The sequence below is a fragment of the Alnus glutinosa genome, chromosome 2 (genome assembly GCF_958979055.1).
Source record: "Alnus glutinosa chromosome 2, dhAlnGlut1.1, whole genome shotgun sequence".
In the NCBI taxonomy this organism is placed as follows: Eukaryota; Viridiplantae; Streptophyta; class Magnoliopsida; order Fagales; family Betulaceae; genus Alnus; species Alnus glutinosa.
In genome coordinates, this window is record NC_084887.1 from 1,954,246 (window position 1) to 1,981,583 (window position 27,338).

Below are 27,338 nucleotides of genomic sequence, written 5' to 3' on the forward strand. Positions count from 1 at the left end.
GCAACAGACACTTTTTAATCTTATAAAACCTTTTCAGGTCTTCGAATTGATGCAAAAACATTTTTTTTGTACAACCCAGTAATTGCAAAAACCAATATAAGACCCTTCACACAAGCTACAAGGTAAATTCATACGTTTATATTGATAATTTCCAATTCATACATTTGCTTGAGTTCATCAATGAATTTCCAATTCTGAACGAGGGGACCTCTCTGGTATTATTAAACAATTACGAGGAAAGGTAATCCACAACTACTCGGCCATGCATAATGATAGCCGACAAATGGACAGAATGTTGTTTTATTATTAAGCAAGGATCCAAAACCACGATAAGAAGGCCAAAAACATGAGGGTAGAGGCAATGAGAACAGACATAATTGCCAAGCATCCAAAGGAGGTCGTGAGCTAGACTCTAGACAGAGCTGAAAGACAAAGAAAGAATTATGTAGCCAACCCAAGTAGTTGAGAATATCTAACAAATTGGATGTGAAATCTGATAAAAATACGCTGTTATGACTAAAGTGCTTCTTCCCTCTAAAAAGATTCTGTAGTCCAATTTAATTCTTGAAGTTTCTTCAAAATGTTCACAAAATTCCTTTTGGATCTGTCATTGCTTCTAGCTCCACTTTTAGATAGAAAGCAATAATAATTAGTCAGATTTAATCTCAAGATCCAAATCCTTATCCGCAACAAAGATTATCAAATCAAACCCTTTCAAAATAATCAGAAGACCCAGGAATCTGATGGTTAGCAGCCACTCAAATTTAAATGAATGGCAGGGTCTAGGTGGTCTCTTTTTCAATAACTACCAAATGCCAGGTCAACAGACCCTAATTACTGGTCTACCTAATAACCTTAAAGGTAGATATCAATAACGATAATCAATTTAGACATAATTTAATCTCAATATACATAATTAGCAAATACGTACAATAAATTAGAGGTTAACTTACTTAAGGTTCCATGTGAACATGAGGATTTTGAAACGGTAATGTAATTAAAGGTAATTCCTTACATCTTTAAGATCCACATCCTTGTCATCAATGTAAAACAAGTCCCTATGTCCAATGAGGAATGTTAGAACATCTTTTCGTGCTCTCCTAGAATGACATAGATGTAATTTTTTTGATTAAAAAATTAAATCTATGCTATTTCAGGAGAACATCAGGAGATATTCTAGAATTTTTCATGTCCAATAGCTCTTTTGAATCGCAGAGGACACCTTGGGGCAAAGCCGTAAATTGGCTGATGCAAGAAGATTAAGAAGATTGAACAAAATATGTTTCCGAAACAATTCGACATCACAATTCATTGATATATTTCCATTTTGGTTGGGACATCTTCCAAATTTAGAGGTCCTCATTTTACAGTCAAAAAAATTCAACGGTCCAGTGGGGACACCTCAAACTTATTTTAAGTTCCCAAACATGTGAATCCTTGACATCTCCGGCCTACAATGATTTTACAGGAAAGCTGCCATTAAGACTATTTGAAAATTGGAAGGGCAAAAAATTTGAGAATGTGGATCCGTTCACATATATTCATGAAAATTCATAGGTCGAAATACAAAATGGTCTTGGTCGGAGTTTGGATATTCCTCACGCATTTACTTACTCTATGATGATGACAAACAAAGGCAAGAATGTTTTCTATGAGAAGGTCCAAGAATTATCCACAGCCATTGATTTCTCGAGAAACAAATTTGTAACAAATTTGTCGATGATATTTCAAAATCTATTGGAAATTTAAAGGGAGCTCAGTTACTTAATCTTTCTAATAACAATTTCACTGGTCACATCCCATTGTCTTTAGGAAAACTTATAGAGTTGGAAGCAATGGACTTTTCTCAGAACAAATTGTCAGGGGAGATTCCACAGCAGCTAACGCAACTTACTTTCTTAGAATTTTTCAATGTTTCTCATAATGATGTCACGGGACCTATACCACTAGGGAAACAATTTGATACATTTGAAAACACTTCATTCAAGGGGAATCCAAAATTGTGTGGGAGGCCATTGACAAGAAAATGTGGGAATTCTAATGATTAGTCTTCTCAACCTCCAATCTTAGAAGAAAGTCAAAAAGTCTGGATTGACATTTGAATTTGATTGGAAAATAGTTATGATTGGATATGGATTTCGATTTGCTGTTGGAGTAATAATTGGGTCCATTGTGATCGCAAAGAAGCATGATTGGTTAATTAAGACCTTCCGAATAAGGCCACTGAATAAGAGGAGACGCTGAAATTAAATAAAATAGTTTGGACAGATTACTTCCCAAAGCAATGTAAGTATTATTATGCCCGTGCTTTCTACTTTCTGTCTTATTTTTGTGTGTGATGTGTTTCTTCCTAGCCTTTTTCATTATGTGGATAAGTACGACATTAAGATGTTGTATATAAAATGCTTTGGTGGGATCTTTTATATATATATATATATATTAATCTATGATTTTAAACAGTAATATGGGTGTTATTTCTAACGTGCGTTCCTTCTCATTGTTGGATGTCTGTGCTTCCACTGAAGCTGAAGGGAGGAGAAATATGACTGCAAAGAGAATATCAAAATTCTAGAGTTCATTGTTTTTTTTTTTTTGGGTGAAGGGTTTCTCAGAAATCTCATAACAAAGATTTGAGAAGGATTGATGTGAATAGCTTTGTCAGCTATTGAAGTTCGAATTAATGCAATGGAGTTCGTGTTTTCCCTTTTTATTTACTCTTTTCACTTTTTCATATATATCCAATTAAGAGGGCTGTATTTTGTGTTGTGATTTTCAATTTAATTTTTCCTTTTTTCCCTTTTTTTTTTTTCTTCTTTGTACTTTTTTCGAAACAGAGGGAGGTGATGGTCAGTATTGGCCATGGCCCTTCCCTTTTTTTGAATATTTTATTTAATATAGTATATAAATTGCTATATATATATGGGTTAAAATAATTAAGCTTGGCCCTTAGTCCTATTATAAGAAAAGTTATTTCATATTCAAACCTTCAATAGCTAAAATCTATCATGAGAAACAACCCAAATCTGCCATTAAAAAAGATAGTTTGCATCAATAGTTTTCAGGAACAACATAAAAGAATTTTTAACTCAACAAGAACAGCAATGTAGAAGAAAAAGCGGCACGGCAATAGCTTATAGCAGAATATCGGGTTCTTGTTTCTGTCCAACTTAGTGAGAATGTAAGGCAGGGGAGAGACAGAGGAGGCATCAAAGCTGGGGTGGAGTTCTTAGGCCAAAATTAGATCTCATGAAATTGAAATGTATTTGAGAACATACCTTTTAAATAATTACGCTGCCTTAGTTATGACTGTAGTTAGTGAGAAATTATGATATGGTGGCTGCTGGGGTACTATTAATAAAAAGTATTACGTGAATTTCTGGATTCGAATTATGGAAAGAATTTTTGGACATGTGTAGGGAAAGTTATGATTTTTGTAAGCCCGTCAAGTTGTCAAACAGTAAATAGGAGTGAATTTGGCAGATTTTATTGGACACAGTAGCTATTGATTTTTTATACAAAGAATAGTTGATGATTTATCCGATCCCAATGATATTGTTTGAGATTAACAAACAATTTTTTTTTTTTTTTTTTCTTTTAAAGAGGAGCATTTTGAATAAAAGATTGAGGGTTGCTTGTCTTTAATTATCATCAGCGATTAAACTGATGGTGGTTAATTTGCAGGATTTAACCCAGTTTCACCACTTTAGGTTCACCCAACTCCGATAGGTTGCACGTGAAGGTTAATCGTGTGTTGTGGGTGTGTGATGTGGAAGTGTTTGGGTGATTTGACAATTATGTGGGTGATGACATGTTAGAAGGGACATGTGTCGTGTTCCTAGTGATGCTATGTGGCAGTGACGTGGCTGGCCGTTAGTTTTTTGACAGAAAATTTGACTGAGATACTAATTTGGTCTTTTCTCAAAATTAAGGTACCATCTGTAATGCGAATTAAAACTCAGGTACCAAAAAAAAAAGTTTTCAAAACTTAGGTACTAAAAACGTATTTAACTCTTATTTTTATCTATGCTTCCCGTACTTGCTTCTACAGTACCTAGCTTTTAGCTTTGTTCGTTTCCCTAGTTGAGTAATCTAATTCTTATCTAGGTTCCGTTTGTTTCGGTGTTTGGTGCCTAAGAAATTACTGCGTTGTTTCGGTTGGTAATTAATTAATAAAAATATATATAATTAATCAAAATTACTGTGTTGTTTCGTGGTCTGATCCACTGCGCTTGTAAGGCTCCGTCCAGCCAATAAATAAAAGCTCGCTCCAATTAAAAAACTTCACTCCCAAGCCAATATCTAAGAGTGCCGCACAAAACATTATATATGGGTTTATCACTTTCTCTCTTCCTTTTCTTACTTTCACAGTTGCATCTTATATTCACTCATTCTTCTCCTTCCGCGCAACCCCTCTGCCATCATGATGACAGCTCTGCCTTGTTGCAATTCAAGGAAAGCTTTTTCATCAACAAATCTACATCTTATCATCCTTCAACTTGTCAAAAGGTTGCATCTTGGACAGTAGAAGGAGACAAAAGTGATTGCTGCTCATGGGTTGGGATAAAGTGTGATGAGGACACTGGTCATGTAATTGGCCTCGACCTCAGTAACAGTTGTCTGTTTGGTTCTATTCACTCCACAAGTAGCCTTTTCCGCCTTGTTCACCTCCAAAGGCTTAACCTTGCCTACAATGACTTTAACCAGTCTCAGATCTCATCCCAAGTACGTGATTTTTCAAGGCTAACACATCTCAACCTCTCTTACTCTGTGTTTTCTGGTCAAATACCGTTAGAAATTTCACAATTGTCGCACTTGTCATCCCTCGATTTGTCTTATAACCATGATTTGGAACTCAAAAAGCCCAGCCTAAGAAGCCTAGTTCGAAATTTGACCTACCTACAAAAGCTTGATTTGAGTTTTGTGAACATTAGCTCTACGGTGCCTGCTATTTTGGCAAATTTGTCTTCTTTAAAGTTCCTCTATCTTTATGATTGTGGTTTGCACGGGAAATTCCCAGCAAGCATCTTCAAGCTATCAAATTTACGGTTTCTTTCTGTAAGTTTCAATTTTGACCTCACCGGTTATTTGCCTGGCTTTACATGGAGTAGTTCGCTTGAGACATTGGATCTCTCAATCACAAGTTTCTCAGGTGAGCTACCCGCTACCATAGGAAACCTTGGCTTCCTGACTACGTTGATTATGTCGGATTGCAATTTCTCGGGTTACATTCCATCTACACTTGGTAATCTTTCTAAACTCACTTATCTTGACCTTTGGTCTAACTCTTTCGTGGGTAACGTCCCGCCTTCTCTTGGTAACCTCACTAAACTCACTTATCTTGACCTTGCGTATAACGCTTTTGTGGGTAACGTCCCGCCTTCACTTGGAAACCTTATTGAACTCTCTTATCTAGACATTTCCTACAATCAATTGACTGGTCCTGTCCCTTTTGTGCTTCTAAACTTGCCACAACTGTTGAGAATTTATTTGTCTAATAATCTTTTGAGTGGTGAAATGCATTTCGGGCTTGTGAATGAGACACAGTTGACCTCCCTTGACCTGAGGAACAATCGGTTAGCTGGTCCAATTACTTTTGGGCCTACAAACCTCACACAATTACGTTTCTTGGACGTTGCAGCCAACGAGCTTCATGGTCAAATTTCAAACTCACTCTTCAACCTTAAGAATCTTGAACTTCTTGATCTTTCTGAGAACTACCTTAACGACATTGTGCAGTTTGATGAGTTTGTTAAGCTTAATTATTTAAATACTTTGGATATCTCTGGTAATGAATTGTTGTTACATACAAAAGAAACTGGTGCCAATGCAACTCGTCAAGATTTTGTTGCTTTAGGATTTTCTTCGTGCAACTTGAGTGAGTTTCCGAATTTCCTAAGAAACCAACATGGATTGGTTTTTTTAGACATGTCCAACAACAAGATTCATGGACAAGTCCCGGAATGGATGTTGAACACAAGCACCGTAAGTCTACAAGCTCTTGATCTTTCTAACAACTTTCTCATAGGCTTTGGTCAACATCAAGTTTTTCTTCCATGGACTTCTCTAGCTTTTCTTGATCTCAGTTCCAATTTGCTCCAAGGATCGCTTCCTATTCCACCAGTCTCCACTCAGTTTTTTCATATTTCAAACAACTCATTGACTGGAAATATACCTGAATTGTTTTGCAATCTGAGTTCTCTTGTAGTCCTTGATTTGGCTAATAACAACTTTAATGGTTCACTTCCTCGATGCTTGGACAACTTTGGTGCTCTATCAGTACTTGATCTGCGATGGAACAAATTTCAAGGAAGTATTCCAGAAAGTTGGATAAAAGGAGGTAGCTTGGTGTTGATAAATTTCAGTCAAAATAAATTCCAAGGGCATATACCGAGATCGTTGGCCAAGTGCACGGTGCTAAAGGTCCTTGATCTTCGTGATAACCAATTCATTGATATATTTCCATTTTGGTTGGGACATCTTCCAAATTTAGAGGTCCTCATTTTAAGGTCAAACAAATTCAACGGTCCAATCGGGACACCTCAAACTTATTTGAAGTTCCCTAACATGCGAATACTTGACATCTCCTACAATAATTTTATGGGAAAGTTGCCATTAAGACTTTTTGAAAATTGGAAGACCAAGAAATTTGAGAATGTGCATCCGTTCACATATATTCATGAAGATTCATACTTTCGAATACATAAAGGTTTTAGTTGGGGTTCGGATTTTCCTCTCCCTTATACTTACTCTATGATGATGACAAACAAAGGCAGGGATCTTTTCTACAATAAGGTCCAAGAATTATTCACAGCCATTGATTTCTCGAGCAACCAATTTGTCGGTGGTATTCCAACATCTATTGAAAATTTAAAGGGAGTTCAGTTGCTCAATCTTTCCAATAACAATCTCACTGGTCACATCCCATTGTCTTTAGGAAAACTTACAGATTTGGAAGCATTGGACCTTTCTCAGAACAAATTGTCAGGGGCAATTCCACAGCAGCTAACACAACTTACTTTCTTAGAATTCTTCAATGTTTCTCATAATAATCTCACGAGACTGATACCACAAGGGAAACAATTTGATACATTTGAAAACAATTCATTTGAGGGGAATTCTGGATTGTGTGGGAGACCGTTGACAAGGAAATGTGGGAATTCTAATGAGCCGTCTTCTCAACTTCCAATCTTAGAAGAAAGTCAAGAGTTGGGATCACCATTTGAATTTGGTTGGAAAATAGTTGTGATTGGATATGGATTCGGATTTGTTGTTGGAGTAATAATTGGGCCTATTGTGATCGTAAGAAAGCATGATTGGTTAATGAAGACCTTCAGAATAAGGCCACTACGCAGGAGGAGATGCTGAAATTAAATAAAATAATTTGGACAGATACCTTCCGAAAGTAATGTAAGTATTATTATACCCGTGTTTTTTACTTTTAGTCTTATCTTTCTGTGTGTGACGTGTTTCTTCCTGGCCTATTTCATTATTAATCCTTATATATATAGTCTTATCTTTCTGTGTGTGACGTGTTTCTTCCTGGCCTATATATATATATATTTTAATCTATGATTTTAAAGAGTAATAGGGGTGTTATTCTAACGTATGTTTCTCCTCATTGTTGGATGTCTGTTCTTCCACTAGAGCAAAAGAGACGAGAAGAACAACTGCAAAGAGAATATCAAAATTCCTGGAATTCATTTTTTGTGGGTGAAGGGTTTCTCAGAAATCTCATAACAAAGATTTGAGAAGAATCGATGTGAATAGCTTTGTGGGCTATTGAAGTTCGAATGCATGTAATGGAGCTCGTGTTTTCCCTTTTTATTTTATTTATCTGTACTCTTTTCACTTTTTCAATTAATCAAATTACGTATCCAATTAAGAGGGTTGTATATGTTGAAACTACCCTTATTTTGTGTTGCGCTTTTCAATTTATTTTTTTCTTTTTTTACCCTTTTTTCTTTGTACTTGTTTTGAAAAAGAGGAAAGGATAGTCGGTGTTAAATCATTACTTATCTCAAAAGTTTAAACTTGGCCCATAGCCTTATAATAAAAAAAGTTATTTCATATTTAAAACTTAAATAGTTAAAATCTATCATGAGCAACAACTCAAATCTGCCATTAAAAAAATTAGGCATGAGCAATAGTTTCCAGGAACAACATAAAAGAATTTTTAACGCAACAAGGGCATAAACATAGAAGAAGAAGCAGCACAGCTATAGCCTAAAGCAGAATATCGGGTTCTATTTTGAAAGGGTTTTCAGTTGAAAATTGAAATATATTAATTAAGAAACTAGTTTTTGTTTCCGTCCTACTTACAAGATGAAAAAAGAAAAGGAAAACATGCACCCTTCCCCTCCTTAATGAGAATGTATAGGTAGGGGAGAGACAGAGGAGGCGTCAAAGCTGGGGTGGAGATCTTAGGCCAAAATTAGATCTCATGAAATTGAAATTTGTTTGAGAACATATTTTTAAATAGTTATGCTGCTTTAGTTTATGACTGTAGTTAGCTGGTGGGGTACTATATATGAATTCTGATAGATCTCACTTATTATCTTCTACATATATTAGTAATACTTTTTCATAATTTATAATATTTAATAGATTGGGATTCTTATACGAGAGATGACACAAGCCAAAACTATGAATTAAAATATTTTTTTTTAATAAAAATATGTTTATTGTTACTGCTGTCCACAATTTCTAATTTAAGTAAAAAATTAACAACTAAAAAAAAAAAAAGAAGAAAAAAAAAAGGGGGCTCAATTTAGCTCTACTTATTAAAAGATGTATAAATGTAGCATATTTTATTATTTTTATAAATTTAAGGGAAAAAATGTTCTGTATTCGATCCTTGAAGTTTCATGTTTCATGTTTCATCAAATCGCTCCTTAAGAGTTAAAAGTTATCTAATCACCTCGTAAGGTTTGCATTATCCTCAAATAACTCCATAGTTTCCCCTTTCGATAATTTTTAATGGTGATGAGTGACACAACCATCACGCTAGGTCATGCTCAATAAAAAGAAGACACGTAGTTTGTTGATTTTGTAGATTTGAAATTGCATTACTTCTTTTCTTTTTATCCATGCTTCCCGTACTTCCTTTTATACCTTTGTTCGATTCCTTAGTTGAGTAATCAAATTCTCATTTAGGCTCCGTTAAGTTTGACGTAAAATATTTTTCGTCGGAAAATATTTTCGAAAAAATTATTTTTTAAGAAAATTATTTTCGCTGAAAATATTTTTCAACGTTTGGTGCTTATGGAAAATCACAAATTGTTTTTATATTTTCATTTAATCATATTAATCTATTAAAATAAATTTTTATTTGCAAAATAAAACTATTAATATAAAATACATTTTTTTTTTAAAAAAAATTAACCTAAATATTTGAGAATGAGAAGCTCATACTCAAAAAAATGGTTTACAATTCTAAAACACAGAAATCATTTTATGAAAATTAAATAATTTTTTTCTTTCAAACTGAAAATGTTTTCACTTTAAGATTATTTTTCATTGCACTAACCCCCAAAATTTTTCAAGAAATTATTTTACACTAAAACAAACATAGGCTTAAAATTGTGAATACAGAGAGAATTTTTTTTTTTTTTTTGAAATTATGTTTGGATGGTTTAAAAAAACCCTGAGACGAAACTAGAAAAAATTGAATAAAATCTTAATAGAATTTGATATTTGAAAAACAGTATACGAAAAATATTTAAAAAAATTACAATCTACCCAAACCTGCCATTAGGTTGTTTGAGGAAGAAGTATTGGTATTGTAAGACTAAATGCGAAGTTTGAAACATCAATAATAGACCTCATGGTCTTAATTATGGCTAATTGCATACAAATCTAAAAGCTAATATAACTTTGTACTGAACAATCATAGTGGACGACTTCGTTTTTTGGTGACTTAGACCTGCTAGCTAGTGGAAGACTTCATCGTTTTCATAGTGGAGGTCCGGAGGACTTATTTCGCGTAAGCCAGCGGATGGCTTCTTTTTTTGGTGACTTTGGGGTTGTTTGGCAAAAGTAAGGACGGTACAAAGTAGTGAATGTTACTGTTCTTTTTTTTTTTTTTTTTTTTTAAAAAAACTTTACTTTTACATTTTGCAATAATAATCAATATCAAAATATTTTCATTTTTTTCACTTTTTATATCATATTAATAATTTTTTTTATTATTATTCAAATAAAAAATTTCACTATAATACAAAATTTTTTCACTTTTCAATACAAATTTTTTTTACTTTAGGTCACATCATTACTTTTTATTAATTTCAAAATTAACAATCCATTACTCTGTTTTGTACATGTCTTTACCAAAGAAAACCTTTATTTGAACAACACAAACTCTACGCCACCGGCTTTCGTGATTCACATTACACTTTTCTAGTTTTCTTCTAGCTTCATGTCTCCATGACTTTTTACTTTCTATTTTTATTTTTTTAAAAAAAATGCTCGAAAGACATTTCCAAAAAGACATTTCCCTGCCTAACATAAAGCGAAATAAAGAATATAAATTCCTTTCAAAAAGAAAAAAGAAAATAAAGTACAAGAGTTCGATCTATAACCTATATTCACAGGATAAAACTCTAAGACCGCACTTTCCTCTTATTCATCTGAATATATTACAATATAAAATACCCATATTTATAAGACAATTGGGGTAAATAAAGTAATTGGATGCGTTTTAACAATTTTAATGGATGGGGCGACTTCAATATATATAAGATATATATATATATATATATATATATATATATATATATATATATATATATATATATATATATATATATATCTGTGTCATGGGAATTGGTGAGTGACGGAGTACCATTGCGTTGTTTCGGTTGCTAGTTTTTCAAAATAAAGCCACTCATAATTACCCTAAGTCTGCATTTAATTGGAAGAGGTGAAAGATTTACACGATGTCATATTATATTTATATTATTAGATATTATAATATTATGTCTTAATTATAAATGATTTCATCTCTATTTCAAATGAAATTGAAAGGTTCCTTTTTGATCGGCATCAATTGTTGATGCAGTTGTCACGACTCACGCTTGGTTGCTAAAGATCTTAGAGTCCTTCAAGATGAACAGGAAATTAGGAGCGGTGTGCTGTACAAGTAGGTAATCATGGCGGCACCACCTTCTATACTTAAAATAGTAATCGAGAAAAACACAATAAGGAAATTAATATAAGTGAAAGCTAGTCACTAAAATAAGGTTTAAGCAAGTTGGTACATTGAGTCAATGAATTAAGTTCATTTCTTGTTTCGGGGTTTGGGAGAGCGATTTCCGGCTGATTTGCTGGAGTGTTCTCCGGGCTTTCAATTCCATGCACCGGTGGTTTCCTTGATTGTAGGGAGTGTTAGCTGATTCCTACCTTTTGAGCTTTCTTGACAGTTGACAGGGCGTGTTTCTTCTTTTTCTGGTGCTTTTAATTCCATGCAGGATCCTTTTCTTTTGGGCGGGACCCTTTCGATCTGTTTCTATTATGAGGTCTTCGGTCTTCGGTCTTCCCCTGTTTTGAGCGAATATTCCCTACAAACTAGCTTGCACGGCACTTTATGGAGGACTTCATCGTTTATTATTCACAACAGTTATGAATTAAAATAAGACGAACTGATCTTAATTATGACTAATTGCATACAAATCTAAAATCTAATATAACTTTGTAATAAACAATCATATATAATTAATTACCCGAATTCTGCATTTAATTGGAACAAACCAAATTCATAAACATCTCTAAGAATTGTAACCAAAAAAAAAACACAATGGACTTTGGGGTATGTCGTGCATGGTCTGGGCAGTACCGCGCTTTTAAGACTCTCCATGTCCAGCCTATAAATAAAAGCTCTCTCCAATTAAGCTTTCACTCCCAAGCCTATATCTAAGAGTGCCACACAAAACAAACACAGGGCCCCTTCTGTCTAGTTATGACAAAAAACAAGGGTTTTTAGCCCACCAATAACCAGTCAACACGTTAGCTAAAAAAATAAAAATCAAAAAACTGAAATGCTGCTGATATACGGAATCCCTCTCACATCTTCCCATTTTTCCCTTCTAAAAAACAAAAAAAAAAAACCCCAAATCATTATCGGTGGACGTTGAAGAAATCAGAAAATTTCACTCCATCGCTGCCCCAACTAGAAGATCTGCACTATCGTCGCCCCACCAGAAGATTTGCACCATCGCCGCCCCAAATCAGCAGCCCCACCGTGGCACTGCCTAGGCCGGATGCTACCACCACCAGCCCCAAATCCGCACCACCACAATCAGGCCGTATGCTGCCAACACCGCCCAGGCTGGACCACACCACCACCGCCCGAGTCGGAAAACGTTGCCACAACCAAGCCAAACCGAACACTGCTCCTCCGATGTGGGTCTAGACGATGTTGGCATTGCCCAGGCCGAAAAACACTGCCAACGCCCATGCCGAACTACTCCGGTACTGCCTGTGCGGGACCAAGCTGCCACTGCCTAGGCCAGACCACTCCACCAAGATTCAAAAGCCATCGAGAGATCTAAGAAACACCGCCGCTGAATGAGCAGTGACTAGGTGTTGCAAATTGGACAAGAAAGGGGGTTATGCAGATTGAACAGTAATGGGAGCTTTGCTTGTCAATTGATTTGAGAAAGGGAGGTTTTGATCGTGTGTGTTCTGCATAATTTCATTTGGTGTAATATGCTAATGTGTCTTTTTTCTATTATAGGGCATAAATAGTCTGGTTTCAGCCAAGTCCGAACTTAAGTTATTCCCAACATTAATTATGGGTTTCTCGCTTTCCCTCTTCCTTTTCTTACTTTCACAGTTGCATCTTTTATTCACCATTTCTTCTCCTTCCATACAACCCTTGTGCCATCATGATGATAGCTCTACCTTGTTGCAATTCAAGGAAAGCTTTATCATCAACAAATCTACATCTTATTATCGTTTGACTTGTCAAAAGGCTACGTCTTGGACAGTAGAAGGAGACAAAAGTGATTGCTGTACATGGGCTGGGGCAGAGTGCGATGAGGACACTGGTCATGTAATTGGCCTCGACCTCAGTAGAAGTTGTCTATTTGGTTCTATTTACTCCACCATTAGTCTTTTCCGCCTTGTTCACCTCCAAAGGCTTGCCTACAATCACTTTAACTACTCTCACATCCCATCCCAAGTACGTGATCGTTCAACACTAACACATCTCAATCTTTCTTACTATGTGTTTTCTAATCAAATGCCATTAGAAATTTCAAAATTGTCATCCCTTGATTTGACCTTTCTCAGAACAAATTGTCAGGAGAGATTCCGCAGCAACTAACACAACTTACTTTCTTAGAATTTTTCAATGTTTCTCGTAATAATCTCACAGGACTTATACCACAAGGGAAACAATTTGATACATTTGAAAACAATTCATTTGAGGGAAATTCAGGATTGTGTGGGAGACCATTGACAAGGAAATGTGGGTATTCGCATGAGCCGTCTTCTCAACCTTTGATCTTTGAAGAAAATCAAGGCTCTAGATCACCATTTGAATTTGGTTGGAAAATAGCTGTGATTGGATATGGATTTGAATTTGTTGTTGGAGTAATAATCGGGCCCATCGTGATCGCAATGAAGCGCGCATAATTGGTTAATGAAGACCTTCAGAGTAAGGCCATTGAGTAGGAGGAGACACTGAAATTAAATAAAGCAGTCTGGGCAGGATGCCTTCCCATGGTAATGTATGTATTATTATACCCGTGTTTTCTACTTTTAATCTTATTTTTGTACGTGTGATGTGTTCCTTCCCTTTTTCATTATTGTTTTTGGCGTATTTTGGATAAGTATGACATTAAGATGTTGTATGTAAAATGCTTTGGTAGGATCTGTACTTAAGTATGACATATATATATATACACTTTAATTTGTAATTTTAATTTTTCTTGTCATCGTTGGATGTCTGTGCTTCCATTGGAGTATTTGTTGATACTATATCCTTATTTTGTGTTGTGATATTCAATGTTGTGCTCCAAAATCCTTTGAATTTGTACAAGATTTTTCTCTTAGGGGTTTGAATCCTGAGCATTAGACCAATAGCTCATTGGGTTGTGTAATTATTTCATAACTTATAATCTTTTGTATGCCAACCTAGCTTCTAGTTATTATTATTATTATTATTTTTAATGAGTAATGCTTAATACCACATTTATATTTTACAAATATCTCATTATGCTGAAATAATAAGGTCTAATAGCTATTGGATATTAACAATGACTAATCCAATGGCTATTACACCCTATCACGTCAGCAGAATGAGATATTTGTAGAAGAATTATGTGATATATAGGATTGGCAATTTTGACACGACCCGCGAACTCGGCACAAACAAAACACGAAAATAAAAGGTTTGGGTTTATGGTAATCGGGTTCGGGTCAACCTGATTATGACTGTGTCTATTAGGTCAACCCGCGGGTTGACCCGCTAACACTATTATAACCCATTTCTTTATTAAAAAAAAAAAAAAAATCGAAACAAACTTACAAACCCTAGCCACACCCGCATGCCCGGTAGCCCACATCACTTTTCTAAGTTTTCTTTTCAGTATTCACGCCTCCTTCACACTGAAAATGGACAAATCCTTGCTTTATTGCCGTCGACGATCTCGCGGCCAACGATCCTTACAAAAGTGATGCGGCTAGGGACAATCCTTACAAACCCTCAGAAATGGACGAATCCTTGCTTTGTCGTCACCGACAATCTCACAACCGATGACTGGGACGAGGCATGCTTGGATCTTGGCTTGGTGGCGGCCGTCAGCTTGGATCTAGGTTTTGTGGTCATTTTGACATGGGTTTCTATTGGGTCATCAAGATGAAGACGAACCCAAATTCTACTTCAGCTTCATCTTCTTCTTTAGACAAAGACGATCCTTCTTTGGACAAAGCTTCTTCTTCTTCAGAGGAAATAAATGTGTCAATTGGGTTCGTGTTGGGTAACTTGATTTACAATCGGGTCGTGTTCGGGTTAAAGGTTCCAACCCGATTAATAATCGGATCGGGTTCGTGTTATACTTGTTTATGTAATCGGGTCAGTCGGGTTGACCCGAACTGGACTCGTTTACCCCAATTGCCAACCCTAGTGATATATAACATTTCTCATGTTTTACTAAGCAAAACAAAGCAACTAAACAGGAAAAAGGAGAAAAGAAATTGGACTGGGGGTTGATATTACTAATAGGAACTACAATAAGAAGAAGGGACGAAAGGATAATACTTTTACTTTGATCAATAAAGGACTAGCACTGTGATGAAATTTACGAAAGGACCACACTGGAATAAGATTCAAAAGTTGGTAAGCTTTGGAAATAAAATGTTCCGATTGCCAATCAAAACAATAGGTCCTAGTTAAGAAAAGAAAAAAATAACAATTTGCGAGTCACCACCTGCATATCTAATCTAGATTCTCACATTTTTTTTTTTTAATTCTTTTATGCATTTTTAATAAAGCATTTATGCATGTAAGAATTACATGCTTTGAAAGAATATTAAGAAAAGCCGCTGGGCTGTCATCTTCAGCTACGAGAGAGACGTAAATACGTGCAGTAGATGCTTTTGGAAGATGAGAGATGATCGTCCTTGTCATTTGACATCTACTTTGTTTCCCTTTTCATTCTTCGTTGCATAATCATCTCTGGTTATATGTATATGGGCTTAATTAGCGAGTTATACATATCTATGGTAGTTAGGGTTAGATTACGGTTAGGAAAAATGTGGGATCCAAATCTCTTCTTCAAAAAAGAGACATGGAATAAAATAAAATAAAATCTTGGCTTTGGGGACCGAAAGTGGGAGTAAATTTAATCTGTGGGTCTCCTTGTTTTGAAGTCAAGATTTCGTTTTTTTACTACCTACAAGAATCCTAGTATGGAAGGATGGTCTTCTCAAGTCTTCTTTTCTCTTTTTCCTTTTGGGTCGGCGATCTTCCGTAGTCACCGTCTTAATTTGTTCGACTTTCTAGACATTCTAAGCCCATTGATTTCACAATTCCATCTGACTGACATGGAAAGCTTCACATAATCTTTCAATAATACTGTTGAGAGAACTCAGGTTAATTAGTATGTTAATTAAATGATTTAAATTACTCTTTTAAAACAATTAATGATTTAACATAATATTAAAACAGTGATTCTAAGTTTAAATACCACCTCCCATTTAAACAGATTCATTTGTTAATAGAGGATAAAATAGTACAAAACCAAGCACAACGTGATAATTCAAAAAAGAATTCAAAAAACTATGGCAAAGAGAAACTAGAGGCTGAAAAGTGGGAGAGTTGAAAACAGCATACAAAGTGTTCGCATGCTCTAGTATAAAATATAACGCCTCTAAACATGGCTATATATATACATGAGAACTCCACCTTCTTTTTCATCAAAAAATTCAAAATCAAAACCCTAGTCTACATCTTCAAGCTTAAGAGAAAAATGAGTGTAGAAGTATTGGATGCTGCCACCATCTTCAACTTCGTGGAGGATGAAGCATTCAGTGTCTCAATACGTGACCGTTTTGCTCTTCTTGACACTAACCAAGATGGTCTTCTCTCCTATGCAGAGATGTTGAAGGAGCTACAGAGTCTAAGGGTCTTTGAGACCCACTTTGGGATAGACGTGAAGCCCGATCCAAATGAGCTCACTCGTGTCTATGATTCCATGTTCATGCAGTTCGATCACGACTCCAATGGGGCAATTGATCTTGAGGAGTTCAAGGAAGAAACCAAGAAGATTATGCTTGCTATGGCTAACGACATTGGATTCTTGCCAATTCAAATGGCCCTGGAAGAGGATAGCTTCTTGAAGAAAGCTGTTGAACGTGAGTCGACAAAGGGGGGCCATTTAAGTTCACCGATGTATTGAAGATATCAGATATTCAGACCCCAATTATGCTGGTTGCCTGGATTAGAAACTATTGCATCCTCCATATTTTACACTATAGTGAAGTAATTTCATTTTGATTTTGGTTTTAGTTTTGGTTCCCCTATTTCCTCAATTTTGATCATTGTACTGAGGCAAATAAATGAACTTTGTTTTGTCGACTAAGATGGCAAGAATTTTAAATATATGACAATTTTTATATTACTTATGAATCCGGCACAAAATTAACAGTTAAAGTTGAAGAGTATGACATGTTTAATTAAATGAGTCGGTTATGATTGACCTATATAGTCACATACACATAGCTCGACACGACACGACACAAACACGAAGGGGTTCTAGACTCTTGGAGGAGGGGGGGATGTGGTCGGTGGCGAGGATCGGTGGGACTGTGCTCTTCGGGGTGAACTCGGCCATCGGGTACCTGCCGATGCCAGCAGTTATGTCCTTCAACAGAGGGGTCTTCGTGGCTGTGGTGCTGGGCCACGCGGATCTCCCGAATCCATCTCTCCGGTTATGTCCTTCAACAGGGAGGGACAGAGAGGGCCGGAGAGCCATCAGAGAGAGACGAAGAGGGAGAGGGAGAGAGAGAGAGAGAGAGAGAGAGAGAGAGAGAGAGAGAATATTAATAAAAAATGTGTAAACAGATAAACAGTGAATAACCAATAGTGCCTATTCATTGTTCATAAAATTAGGAAAAAAGTTAGAATGTCTATTCTGTTAGATGAAGAAAAAGAGACAAAAATAGTCAAATTTAACTTTTTGGTTAAAATAGCATTCCTGTTGGAGATGCTCTTATGTGCCCACGTAATTTATGATGGAAGATTCACAAGAACGAGTAATTTTTTGTAAGATATATAATTTGGAAAATCTCAGGCGCCCCTTCCTACTTAATTTAGGTAAGATGGTTTAAAGAACCCTAACCCTCCCAACAAATGTAACTAAACTTTGATAAAAATGAACTCATCCCTCATTTTATTAACACTCTACAGTCTTAAATAGACACTCCGTTGTCGTTTCAGGCTTGTCTTTGCAGATGGTTTGTGTCATATACATGTGGTTCAAATTGCATAGCACAAGTTTTCTTCCATGCACCATAATTAGGCTTGGCAATTTTGACACGATCCGCAAATCTGACACAAACACGATACAAAGTTATAGGGTTTGGATTTATGCTATAACGTGTTATGACCCATCAACCCATTTATGACTCGTTTATAACCCGTCAATCCATTTATAACACGTTTATGACCAGATTAGCTAGATGGGTTGACCTGCCAACCCGATGGAGTGACACGTAAACCCGATAGGTTGACCTGGCCAATCGGAATTGCCTAGCCTAACCACAATATTATTTTAGGCACAAACCCACGCATTTGCCGGTGCTAGCTTCTGATCGCTAGGCTCCTCTATGCATTATATAGTTGTACGTGACGGTGGCTGGGCGAATGAACTTGAGCTCGGGGTGTAAGTGCTGCTCCAATCGGGCTATTCTATGCGTTTTGTTCAAGCACGACACTAAGATGTTGTATGTAAAATGCTTTGGTAGGATCTTTTATATATATATATATATATATATATATACACACTTCGTAATTTTACTTTTTCTTGTCATCGTTGGATGTCTGTGCTTCCACTGGAATATTTGTTGAAACTACCCTTATTTTATGTTGTGATTTTCAATGTAATTTTTTCTTGCTTTTTGATCTATGTTACTTGCTTCGAAACGGAGGGAGGGGATGGCACAATCCATGTTTTGTCGATCTCTTGTCGGATTAGGATTTTCTCAAATTTTCTGTTCGAATTTGATAGAATTCGAATAAGATGTTATGAGAGAGCATTTATGAGACTCACCTGACCAAATAAAAATTAGGCTACCCAACTATTTGTTCGGTCAAGTTGGTCCTATAAGTGTTCTCTCACAATTACTTATTCGAATTCTCTTAAATTTGAACAGAGAATTTGAGGGGATCCTTATCCATCTCTTGCCTTCCCCCTATACCGTTAAAAATAAATAAAAAAAATAAAATAAAAAGTTCTTGGCTTTGGGGACGGAAAATCAAACGACGACGATCTGGGTGTCCAAACGCTCAAACCACGTGGGACCTATATCTCTTCTTCAAGTAAGAGACATGGAATAAATAAAATAAAAAAATAAAAAAAATCTTGGCTTTGGGGACCGAAAGTGGGAGTAAAATTAATCTGTGGGTCTCCTTGTTTTTGAAGTCAAGATTTCGTTTTTTTACCACCCACAAGAATGGTCTTCTCAAGTCTTCTTTCTCTTTTTCCTTTTGGGTCGGTGATCTTCCGTACGTAGTCACCGTCTTAATTTGTTCGACTTTCTAAACATTCTCAGTCCATTGTTTCACAATTCCACCTGGCTCACATGGAGAGCTGCACATAATCCTTCAATCATACTGTTAAGAAAATTAATGTTGGGATGATAATTAAATGATTAAATTTATTTATTTTTTAAATAATTAATAATTTAACATGGTATCAAAACAGTAATTTTAAATTTAAATATCATTTTTATAATTCACCTCCAATTTAAAAGTAGACATTTCACATGTTATATTCACTTATGAAAACAGAGTTTAAACCCGCAGGTAATAAAATAGGAATAGTAACAAGCACAACGTGAGAATTCAAAAAACTGTGGCAAAGAGAAACTAGAGGCTGAAAAGTGGGAGAGTTGAAAACAGCATACATGTGTTCAAATGCTCTACTACAAAAATATGACAACTCTAAACATGCCTATATATACACGTAAGAACTCCACCTTCTTTTTCATCAAAAAATTCAAAATCAAAATCCTAGTCTCCATCTTCAAGCTTAAGAGAAAAATGAGTGTAGAAGTATTGGATGCTGCCACCATCTTCAACTTCGTGGAGGATGAAGCATTCAATGTCTCAATACGTGACCATTTTGCTCTCCTTGACACTGACCAAGATGGTCTTCTCTCCTATGCAGAGATGTTGAAGGAGTTACAGAGTCTGAGGGTCTTTGAGACCCACTTTGGGATAGACGTGAAGCCCGACCCAAATGAGCTCACTCGTGTCTATGATTCCATGTTCATGCAGTTCGATCATGACTCCAATGGAACAATTGATCTTGAGGAGTTCAAGGAAGAAACCAAGAAGATGATGCTTGCTATGGCTAATGACATTGGATTCTTGCCAATTCAAATGGCCCTGGAAGAGGATAGCTTCCTGATGAAAGCTGTTGAACGTGAGTCCACAAAGGTGGCCGTTTAAGTTCACCGATGTACTGGAGATATTAGATATTCAAACTCCGATTACGTTGATTGCCCAGATTAGAAACTATTGCATCCTCCATATTTTACACTATAGTGAAGGAATTTCATTTTGGTTTTTTTTCCCCTTTCCTCAATTTTGATAATAGTTACTAATAGAAATAAATAAACTTCGTTCTGTTAGTTACGATGGTAAGAACTCTAAATAAGTTGTTAAAAAAAAAATTATATGACTCGCAAATTCAATACAAAATTAACATGTTAGGATTAAAGAGTCTAACATGTTTAATTAAATGAGTCGGTTATGATTAGCCTATAAAGTCACTTACACATGGCACGACATGACGCAAGCACGAATTGTCACATCTATAGTTCTAGACTCTAGAGGCCATTCCAGCTCCAACTACGTGCTAATCTTGGTGCAGTGAATAGGCCTAACACATCCAAATTCCAGACAATCAACACATGATCAACAGTATTATTAAAAGTTCATAAAAGCTTCATAGAAATTTACCAAAAGATTTGGTCTCGAGAACTCTAAAATTCTATCTGCAAGTGTAATTTGTACACATATGAGTAATTAATCGAGAACTCCCAGATCTTTGTACAAATGGTCATAAGAACATAGACATCTCAGGAGCTGGAATGAAGGATAAAATGCCTTCACCAAACAGCTCAAACAGCAATACCAGGAGACGCCCAGAATCCAAGTCATTTTTCCATATCTGGGAGAGGACAGCTGACCTATTCAGAGCTTGACTATCACGCTTGTCTCTCCTACCTCTGCCATCCAAATTTATGTCATTAGGCGGTTGTCTAGAGGATGATGATGATGGGCCTGCATTAGAATCAACCGAAGGAGCTGGTGGAACCACAGCTTTCTCTTCCATGGGAGATGGTGTCTCTTCCATGTGAGATGATGAGGAATTGGTCGACGCTGCAAGAATTGGACCATCAGTTGCTATTTTCTTGTGCAGTGGCTGCTCTTCCAAGTGTTCCATGCTCCCCTTGCGTTTATCTTTGAGGTTTAACAAGGATTAAAAAGCAGTTAGTCTGGCCTCAAGTAATATGAACATTGATCAAATATGCCTGTGACCATACATATGCACCCAATGCTAGTATTCCAAAGAAATCTTAAACACCACTCGTGCAATCTTCCCACCTAAGAAATCTTAAACATCATTCACACAATCTTGCTCCAATTGCAGTTCACTGAAACCTTACATACACATTTAACTATGTATACACTCATAAATAGCATATGTTTCAATGGAATTGTTTCGAGCCAAAAAAATAAAAGCAGCAGCATATTTCTTACTTGGTGGGGTGGTAATAACTCTTGCATTGGTCCTCCATACGGCACGTGCTGACAGGGATGGCTGAGGTGAGAACATCTTGAGCCGATCATATATACATTGACCTGTTGCATGCTGGTAAAAGCAAGGTCTTAAATGTAAATCAATTCCCAAAACTTCTTCAATAGTACAATCATACAAGCATTGGGTTAGAAAAGCAGCTCACCAGCAGGGCTCCATAAACACGCCAAGCCTCATGCCTCTTCATCTCATTCTTTTGCTTCTCAAGAAGCATCTCTGGTTCAAGAAGTCGCATATATGGCTCAAGATTTGGCAGTATTAGCATGCGAACCTACTTGCAAAGTATAGAAGCATAAAAAACAGCTCAAAATCCCTGTAGATAAGTAGAAATAGGATGTCGAAACTCAAACATAACATGGATTGGAGAAAGAAGGTTTAAAACAACTCTTATATGAGGCAGTTCAGATACTTTTCTAGATCATCTTTTTGAGACGAAAGACAAAAGTTATACTTTTCTTTTATTCCATTCTCTCATCTACTTTTCTATTTCCTCTTTGCACTTCATCCACTTCTCTTAAGCCAAAACTTAATCGCTTAGCTTGGGCTTTAACAGCTATAGGATGCCCAACAGTTTGTGGATATAGAGATTACTTTCAAACATGAATTTAACAGTACATAAAGTTTTCTTTTCCTCCTCAGTTACATGAAGCATGGGAGATGAGAATACCACATTGGGTCCTAAGGCTGCTAACCCTTGAATTGCACCATACTGTTGAGTCAATGCCCGTTTTGGATCCAAAAATGCATTGAGCAAAGTTTTGGTCAAACGTGTCTGGAGATTGTTATAAACATGCCCAAACCTGCAACAGAATTGGAAAATAGTAGATGTAAATGGGCCTATGTAACAACAGAAAAATGAAATCTCCATTCATAAATTTAAGTGTAACCAAGTTACTTTCAAAAAACATTAGAAGGTGGCAAAATTTGAATTTATCCACCATTTATACAGATTGTGTTCATCGGTTCACAATGGTTACTAAATTTGCAGCTGTTTCCTAAAAGATCTATATCTGCTCTGGGGCTAATCAAGATTGTCAGCCCAATAATTAAAAGAAGTTGATCTGGAACTTAACACTGCCACATAACCAGTCACATCAACCAACTCTATTGAAAATGGAAATCCACATTTACATGGGATGTTCCAATTTAAGCATGCTATTTAACGCTATGCATGACATAGCTGTATTTTGAACACATGTTCATTTCTACAATATCATCATGGGAGAGGTATTCGGGGTAAGTGTTCGGATCTATTATGACATACCACGAGGTGCGCAACACACTTTTTAATCTTCTAAAACCTTTTCAGGTCTTTGAATTGATGCAAAAACATTTTTTTGTGCAACTCAGTAGATTCATGTCTCAATTATAAGTTCCTAGATGGAATTACTTTATGTCTTACATAGAACATTTTACTTATTACTCTATTATAAAAAATTTACTCTATTTCCAAATCGCGCAAGCAGTCATTAGTCATTACTAAACTAAGAGACATTCCAGTATTTATATTTAGTCATTCAAAAGCCTCTTTTATAAGTTTTAATAGGAAAAAGAAAAAAACAATCTTAGAAAGGATACAAAAAGGGGAGGCCTGTCAAGAGAAAGATGAGTATGAGAGTTTGAGTCAATTCTTAATCATTTCATTTGCACGCACAGCATATAACAAAATGGAAAATCTCACCTTTTGCATATTGAAGCAACCAGGTTTGCTGTGAAGTCTCTAAGTTCCCAGTGGTTGTCTGCAAACCTATTTCCCAACCTTTTTGCAACAAGGCATGTAACCACAGAAGGCATCAATTGGTGTAGCTGACAAAAAAAAAATCGACGACTTTTCAGAATCACAAATAAAAGACCCTTTATACAAATGAAAAGGCACATCCGTACTATAATCATCACAAACTACAAGGTAAATTCATATGTTTATATTGATAATTGGCTCAACATTTGCTTCTAGCTCCACTTTTAGATAGAAAGCAATAATAATTAGTCGGATTTAATCTCAAGATCCAAATCCTTATCCGCAACAAAGATTATCAAATCAAACCTTTTCAAAATAATCAGAAGACTCAGGAATCTGACGGTTAGCAGCCACTCAAATTTAAATGAATGGCAGGGTCTGGGTGGTCTCTGTTTCAATAACCACCAAATGCCAGGTCAACAGATGCTACATCCACATCGAAATGTGTGATGCGGAATACTGTCTTAACTTCCCTAATGGTCTACCTAATAACCTTAAAGGTAGAATCAATAACGATAATCAATTTAGACATAATTTAATCTCAATATACATAATTAAAATAAATTAGAGGTTAACTTACATAAGGTTCTATATGAACATGAGGATTTTGAAGGAGACTCCGCACAACACGCATCAAAGCGAAGAGAAGAGAATAATCACTTAAGCCATGAGATACCTAAAATTATTGGAGAGATAATAGATGGAATTAAAAACATATTGCTATATATTTCCCTGTCAGTTATGTCGATAATATAATCAAAACTCTTTACCTCATCAGCTATAAAGTATGTGAAGTACGGAACTAATGGATGAAGTCCCGAGTCTGTAGCCAAACTCACCAATGCTTGTTTAAAAAGGACCGAATCAGACCTACTCGTCGTTAGGTCAGTAATTTTATCAAAGTAAAGCTGCAAAGACAACAATAGAGGCCACATAACTAGACAGAAGGATGAAAGATTAAAAATAAATTGAAAATGAATAAAACGTATGATATACCTTAAGCTCCCTAGACAATACGTGCTTCACCGGTAATTTAATCTCAACAGGAAGTGCATCATCCTTTTGTTCGTGCTTTTTACCATCAGAAGGAGCAGCAATCACTGCAGACAAAGCACAAAAAAAACAAATTCAAGAAAAAGTTCTTATCAAAGAATTGACTGATTCTATAATTTGAATATGTAGATATAAACCCACAAGACAATATGCAAATAAGATCAATTATAAACCACATCACATCATGTCATTCCTGAAAATATCTCTTGTGCCAGAAAGGTTAAAGAGAATGAAAGACTTCTGCACAAGTTAAACAAAGAAAGGTGCTATAAAGCAAACAGGCAGTTTGCATTCCACCCATAATGTACCAAAGGCAACTGGATGATATATCTAACAAGTCAAATTACAAGTCCGAGAATGTTGTGCTAGCAAGCTGCAACTATCCGTATACGAACCTTCTACAGAAGCATTTTCCGGAATAGCAGGTTGCACACCTTCAATAGCTAGCCAGTGACAAAGAACTGCAGTATCAAGAGGTGCTTTTGGTAAAGGAGCATCAATCACCTACGAGTCAAACAAAATTACTAAAATTTATAAGGTGTTGCACTCAATTAAGTTGAAACGGTCATTAAAGGTAATTCCTTACATCTTTAAGATCCACATCCTTGTCATCAATGTAGAACAAGTCCCTATGTCCAATAGCTCTTTTGAATCGCAGAGGACACCCTGGGGCAAAGCCGTAAATTGGCTGATGCAAGAAGATTAACAAGATTAAACAAAATATGTTTCCGAAACAATTCGGCATCACATGCACTACCTAGAGTAATGATAGATCTTATGCTTTTATCTGCTCGTAAACTTAGTCATGTAACTTAAATAAAAGTTTTTAGCCTATAAGCACAAAATATATTTATAACTTTAACCAAAAAAGGGTTAGGACGAAAGACATCTACTTAATATATTATCCTCACAATAACTTGCAAAAAGTGCAAAACCAACACGTAAACTTCAGGTCTGCTTACGAAGATTAGCCCAAAGCACTAAACATGTTGTACACCCTATACAATGAAAGTGTATCTGTGGGCAATCCTATAAATGTCTTAAAGAGGCAAAATGTCACAGGAATGCAACACATTAATATGCGCTAAAGAGCTCTAAAATCTAATCATTTGCAAAACTTACCTCAACATTTCTCAAGTTGAGTGCACCATCAACATCATCTGCGGTCAATGTCGTTCTCTTAGAGTGAAGCATGCATTTGATGGCCTCCTGTAATTTTGTGACAAGAAATTTTATTAGGTTCTTCAGTTATCTCTACTTCCTTAAATAACTGAGCGTAGGTAAAATGGGAAAAACAAGAGCAACCTACGCCCCAATCTTGACATTTACAGCCAGCCTCACTTTGGCGATAAAATACACTTCTCTTTTCCGATTTCACTCCTATCAAATATTCACAATATTCCAAATGGTTGCTACATTATGAATAGAATGTCAAAGCCAACACCTGAGGATTCTTATATATTCACCAAACACAAACATTTAAGGCGATGTAATTTTGTCTGGCTATCAGGGGATTGCTGGGCAAAACAACCTATGCTCATTTTCATAAACGGGCTCAACTGCACTAGATATCAATAATAAATACAACACGCTTCATGAAGGAAAATGCTTTCATCAGAACTGAAAAACCAAACATTACTTGATTCTTTCTTACTCTACTAGACAATACATGCTAATTGCTATATCTAAAACAATGCCCACCTACCAACCAAAAGCAATGTAATCTACCACCTTATTTGAACAGCAAATGACACTTACATGTATCAAAACAGCAGTGGCAAAACAAACCCATATCAAATATATTGCATAAAAACCTGAAAATTACCTGCATGATCTCACGCATTCGATATTCCACATCGGGAGCAAGGGCAAGCGCTACATCCGGAGACAAATTGTTAATCCCAATGCTTTGAGCAATGACCTCAATGGTCTCCTTGGGCACAATGCTCATTTTCTTAATCCTCGGTGTTATCTCATAGGCACCTGAACTATCCACAAAAGATTGCCTATGTCACAAAACACAGGCATGTAAGCAAAATCCACCAGTTATTTCAGCTTTTCCTCAACTGACAACTATAAATAAACGACAACTTCAAGTTTAATCAATACAAGCACCATACACAACTCTGCCTATGTTTGTATATCTCTCTATATGCAGGTTACAATTTCAAACGCTGCAATTCTAAAAGAAACCCACTTTGTGACAAATTCTGTCTCATGGACCAATGTTACTGAAGCAGACAACAGTTCAATCCACACAAAAAAAAGTTATTTTCTAAAACTTTCCTCAACTTTCTCGGGAGCCAAACAAAAACCCTAAAATATAATTTAGAGAAAATTAAACAGAACAAGTTCTTGAACTGAACCATTCAGGAGTCGAAGCTGTTGAAGAGGTTTAAAACTAAAAGTGGGAGAGAAATTGCTCACTGGTACTGATTATCTTGGTTCTACGAGATTCGAACCCGACCCGAATGCCATTCGAATACAAGGGTTCATATAGTTATATAGGAGGGGAAATAACCAGTCGGGTGGTTATCAGGATATCGGAGTCAGGTTTTTATGCTCTAATTTCGCATTTTACTATATATATTTTTCTTAAAGTTCCAACCATTAATTTAAAATTAAATAATCGACATGTTGTTATATGAATATTATACCATATCAGTATTTATTATATTTATCGTTTTTTTTTTAAAATATATTTATCGTGTGTTAAAAATAATAAATATTAATGCGATAAAATTCTAATTGTTTAATATAAAAATAATGATTGGAATTTAAAGATATTTACGTGATAAAATAATTTAAGAATTCTAGAGGGTTTCGATATGAAATTTTGAAATAAAAAGGAAAAAATGAAAGAAGATTGCTTTGTGCTTTAAGTAGATTTATTTATTAGAAACACTTCTTTCAAAGAGACCATGCGCAACTCAATTCAAAAGCTTAAATTAATAAATTTTGATTTAATTATATTATATTTGTCATTCATTCTTATGGTG

The 27,338-nt window shown here is 35.8% G+C and overlaps 4 protein-coding genes across 8 annotated transcripts; 3 read left to right on the forward strand and 1 right to left on the reverse strand.

The window, feature by feature from the left end:
- The first annotated feature begins 4,287 nt into the window (after positions 1 to 4,287).
- On the forward strand, positions 4,288 to 7,882 carry LOC133861145 (receptor-like protein 7). Its single transcript, XM_062296861.1, has 2 exons — positions 4,288 to 7,407; positions 7,645 to 7,882. The coding sequence occupies exon 1, from the start codon at positions 4,327 to 4,329 to the stop codon at positions 7,363 to 7,365; it is 3,039 nt and encodes a 1,012-aa protein (XP_062152845.1). The 5' UTR covers positions 4,288 to 4,326; the 3' UTR covers positions 7,366 to 7,407; positions 7,645 to 7,882.
- An 8,555-nt stretch (positions 7,883 to 16,437) lies between these two features.
- LOC133860117 (uncharacterized) lies at positions 16,438 to 17,044 on the forward strand. The gene has a single exon (XM_062295779.1). It carries the CDS (start codon positions 16,470 to 16,472, stop codon positions 16,896 to 16,898), a length of 429 nt encoding a protein of 142 aa, XP_062151763.1. The 5' UTR covers positions 16,438 to 16,469; the 3' UTR covers positions 16,899 to 17,044.
- Positions 17,045 to 19,749: 2,705 nt separating this feature from the next.
- Positions 19,750 to 20,173, forward strand: LOC133859167 (uncharacterized). The gene has a single exon (XM_062294492.1). It carries the CDS (start codon positions 19,763 to 19,765, stop codon positions 20,171 to 20,173), a length of 411 nt encoding a protein of 136 aa, XP_062150476.1. The 5' UTR covers positions 19,750 to 19,762.
- A 447-nt stretch (positions 20,174 to 20,620) lies between these two features.
- LOC133860900 (transcription initiation factor TFIID subunit 6) lies at positions 20,621 to 26,888 on the reverse strand. Of its 5 annotated transcripts, none has more exons than XM_062296562.1 (13): positions 26,767 to 26,888; positions 26,165 to 26,327; positions 25,462 to 25,548; positions 24,926 to 25,027; positions 24,735 to 24,843; positions 24,283 to 24,386; positions 24,057 to 24,194; positions 23,867 to 23,962; positions 23,230 to 23,354; positions 22,216 to 22,348; positions 21,694 to 21,819; positions 21,491 to 21,602; positions 20,621 to 21,190 (listed from the first exon to the last, which is right to left on the reverse strand). In XM_062296562.1, exons 2-13 carry the CDS (start codon positions 26,288 to 26,290, stop codon positions 20,787 to 20,789), a joined length of 1,662 nt encoding a protein of 553 aa, XP_062152546.1. In that variant the 5' UTR covers positions 26,291 to 26,327; positions 26,767 to 26,888; the 3' UTR covers positions 20,621 to 20,786. The 5 variants fall into 5 exon arrangements, with proteins under 5 accessions (XP_062152546.1, XP_062152544.1, XP_062152543.1 ...); XM_062296560.1 differs by having other exon boundaries at positions 26,165 to 26,322; positions 26,767 to 26,886; XM_062296559.1 differs by having other exon boundaries at positions 26,165 to 26,345; positions 26,767 to 26,886.
- Positions 26,889 to 27,338: the final 450 nt, after the last annotated feature.

What these genes read in the sequence shown, in the direction of transcription:
- LOC133859167 (XM_062294492.1), top strand. Translation starts at nt 19,763, where the DNA reads ATGAGTGTAGAAGTATTGGATGCTGCCACCATCTTCAACTTCGTGGAG.
- LOC133861145 (XM_062296861.1), top strand. Translation starts at nt 4,327, where the DNA reads ATGGGTTTATCACTTTCTCTCTTCCTTTTCTTACTTTCACAGTTGCAT.
- LOC133860117 (XM_062295779.1), top strand. Translation starts at nt 16,470, where the DNA reads ATGAGTGTAGAAGTATTGGATGCTGCCACCATCTTCAACTTCGTGGAG.
- LOC133860900 (XM_062296562.1), bottom strand. Translation starts at nt 26,290, where the DNA reads ATGAGCATTGTGCCCAAGGAGACCATTGAGGTCATTGCTCAAAGCATT. An exon ending in GTTGCTTCAATATGCAAAAG is followed by an intron (nt 22,349 to 23,229) that starts GTGAGATTTTCC and finishes ATTCTGTTGCAG; the next exon opens with GTTTGGGCATGTTTATAACA. An exon ending in AGTTATTACCACCCCACCAA is followed by an intron (nt 21,191 to 21,490) that starts GTAAGAAATATG and finishes TAAACCTCAAAG; the next exon opens with ATAAACGCAAGGGGAGCATG.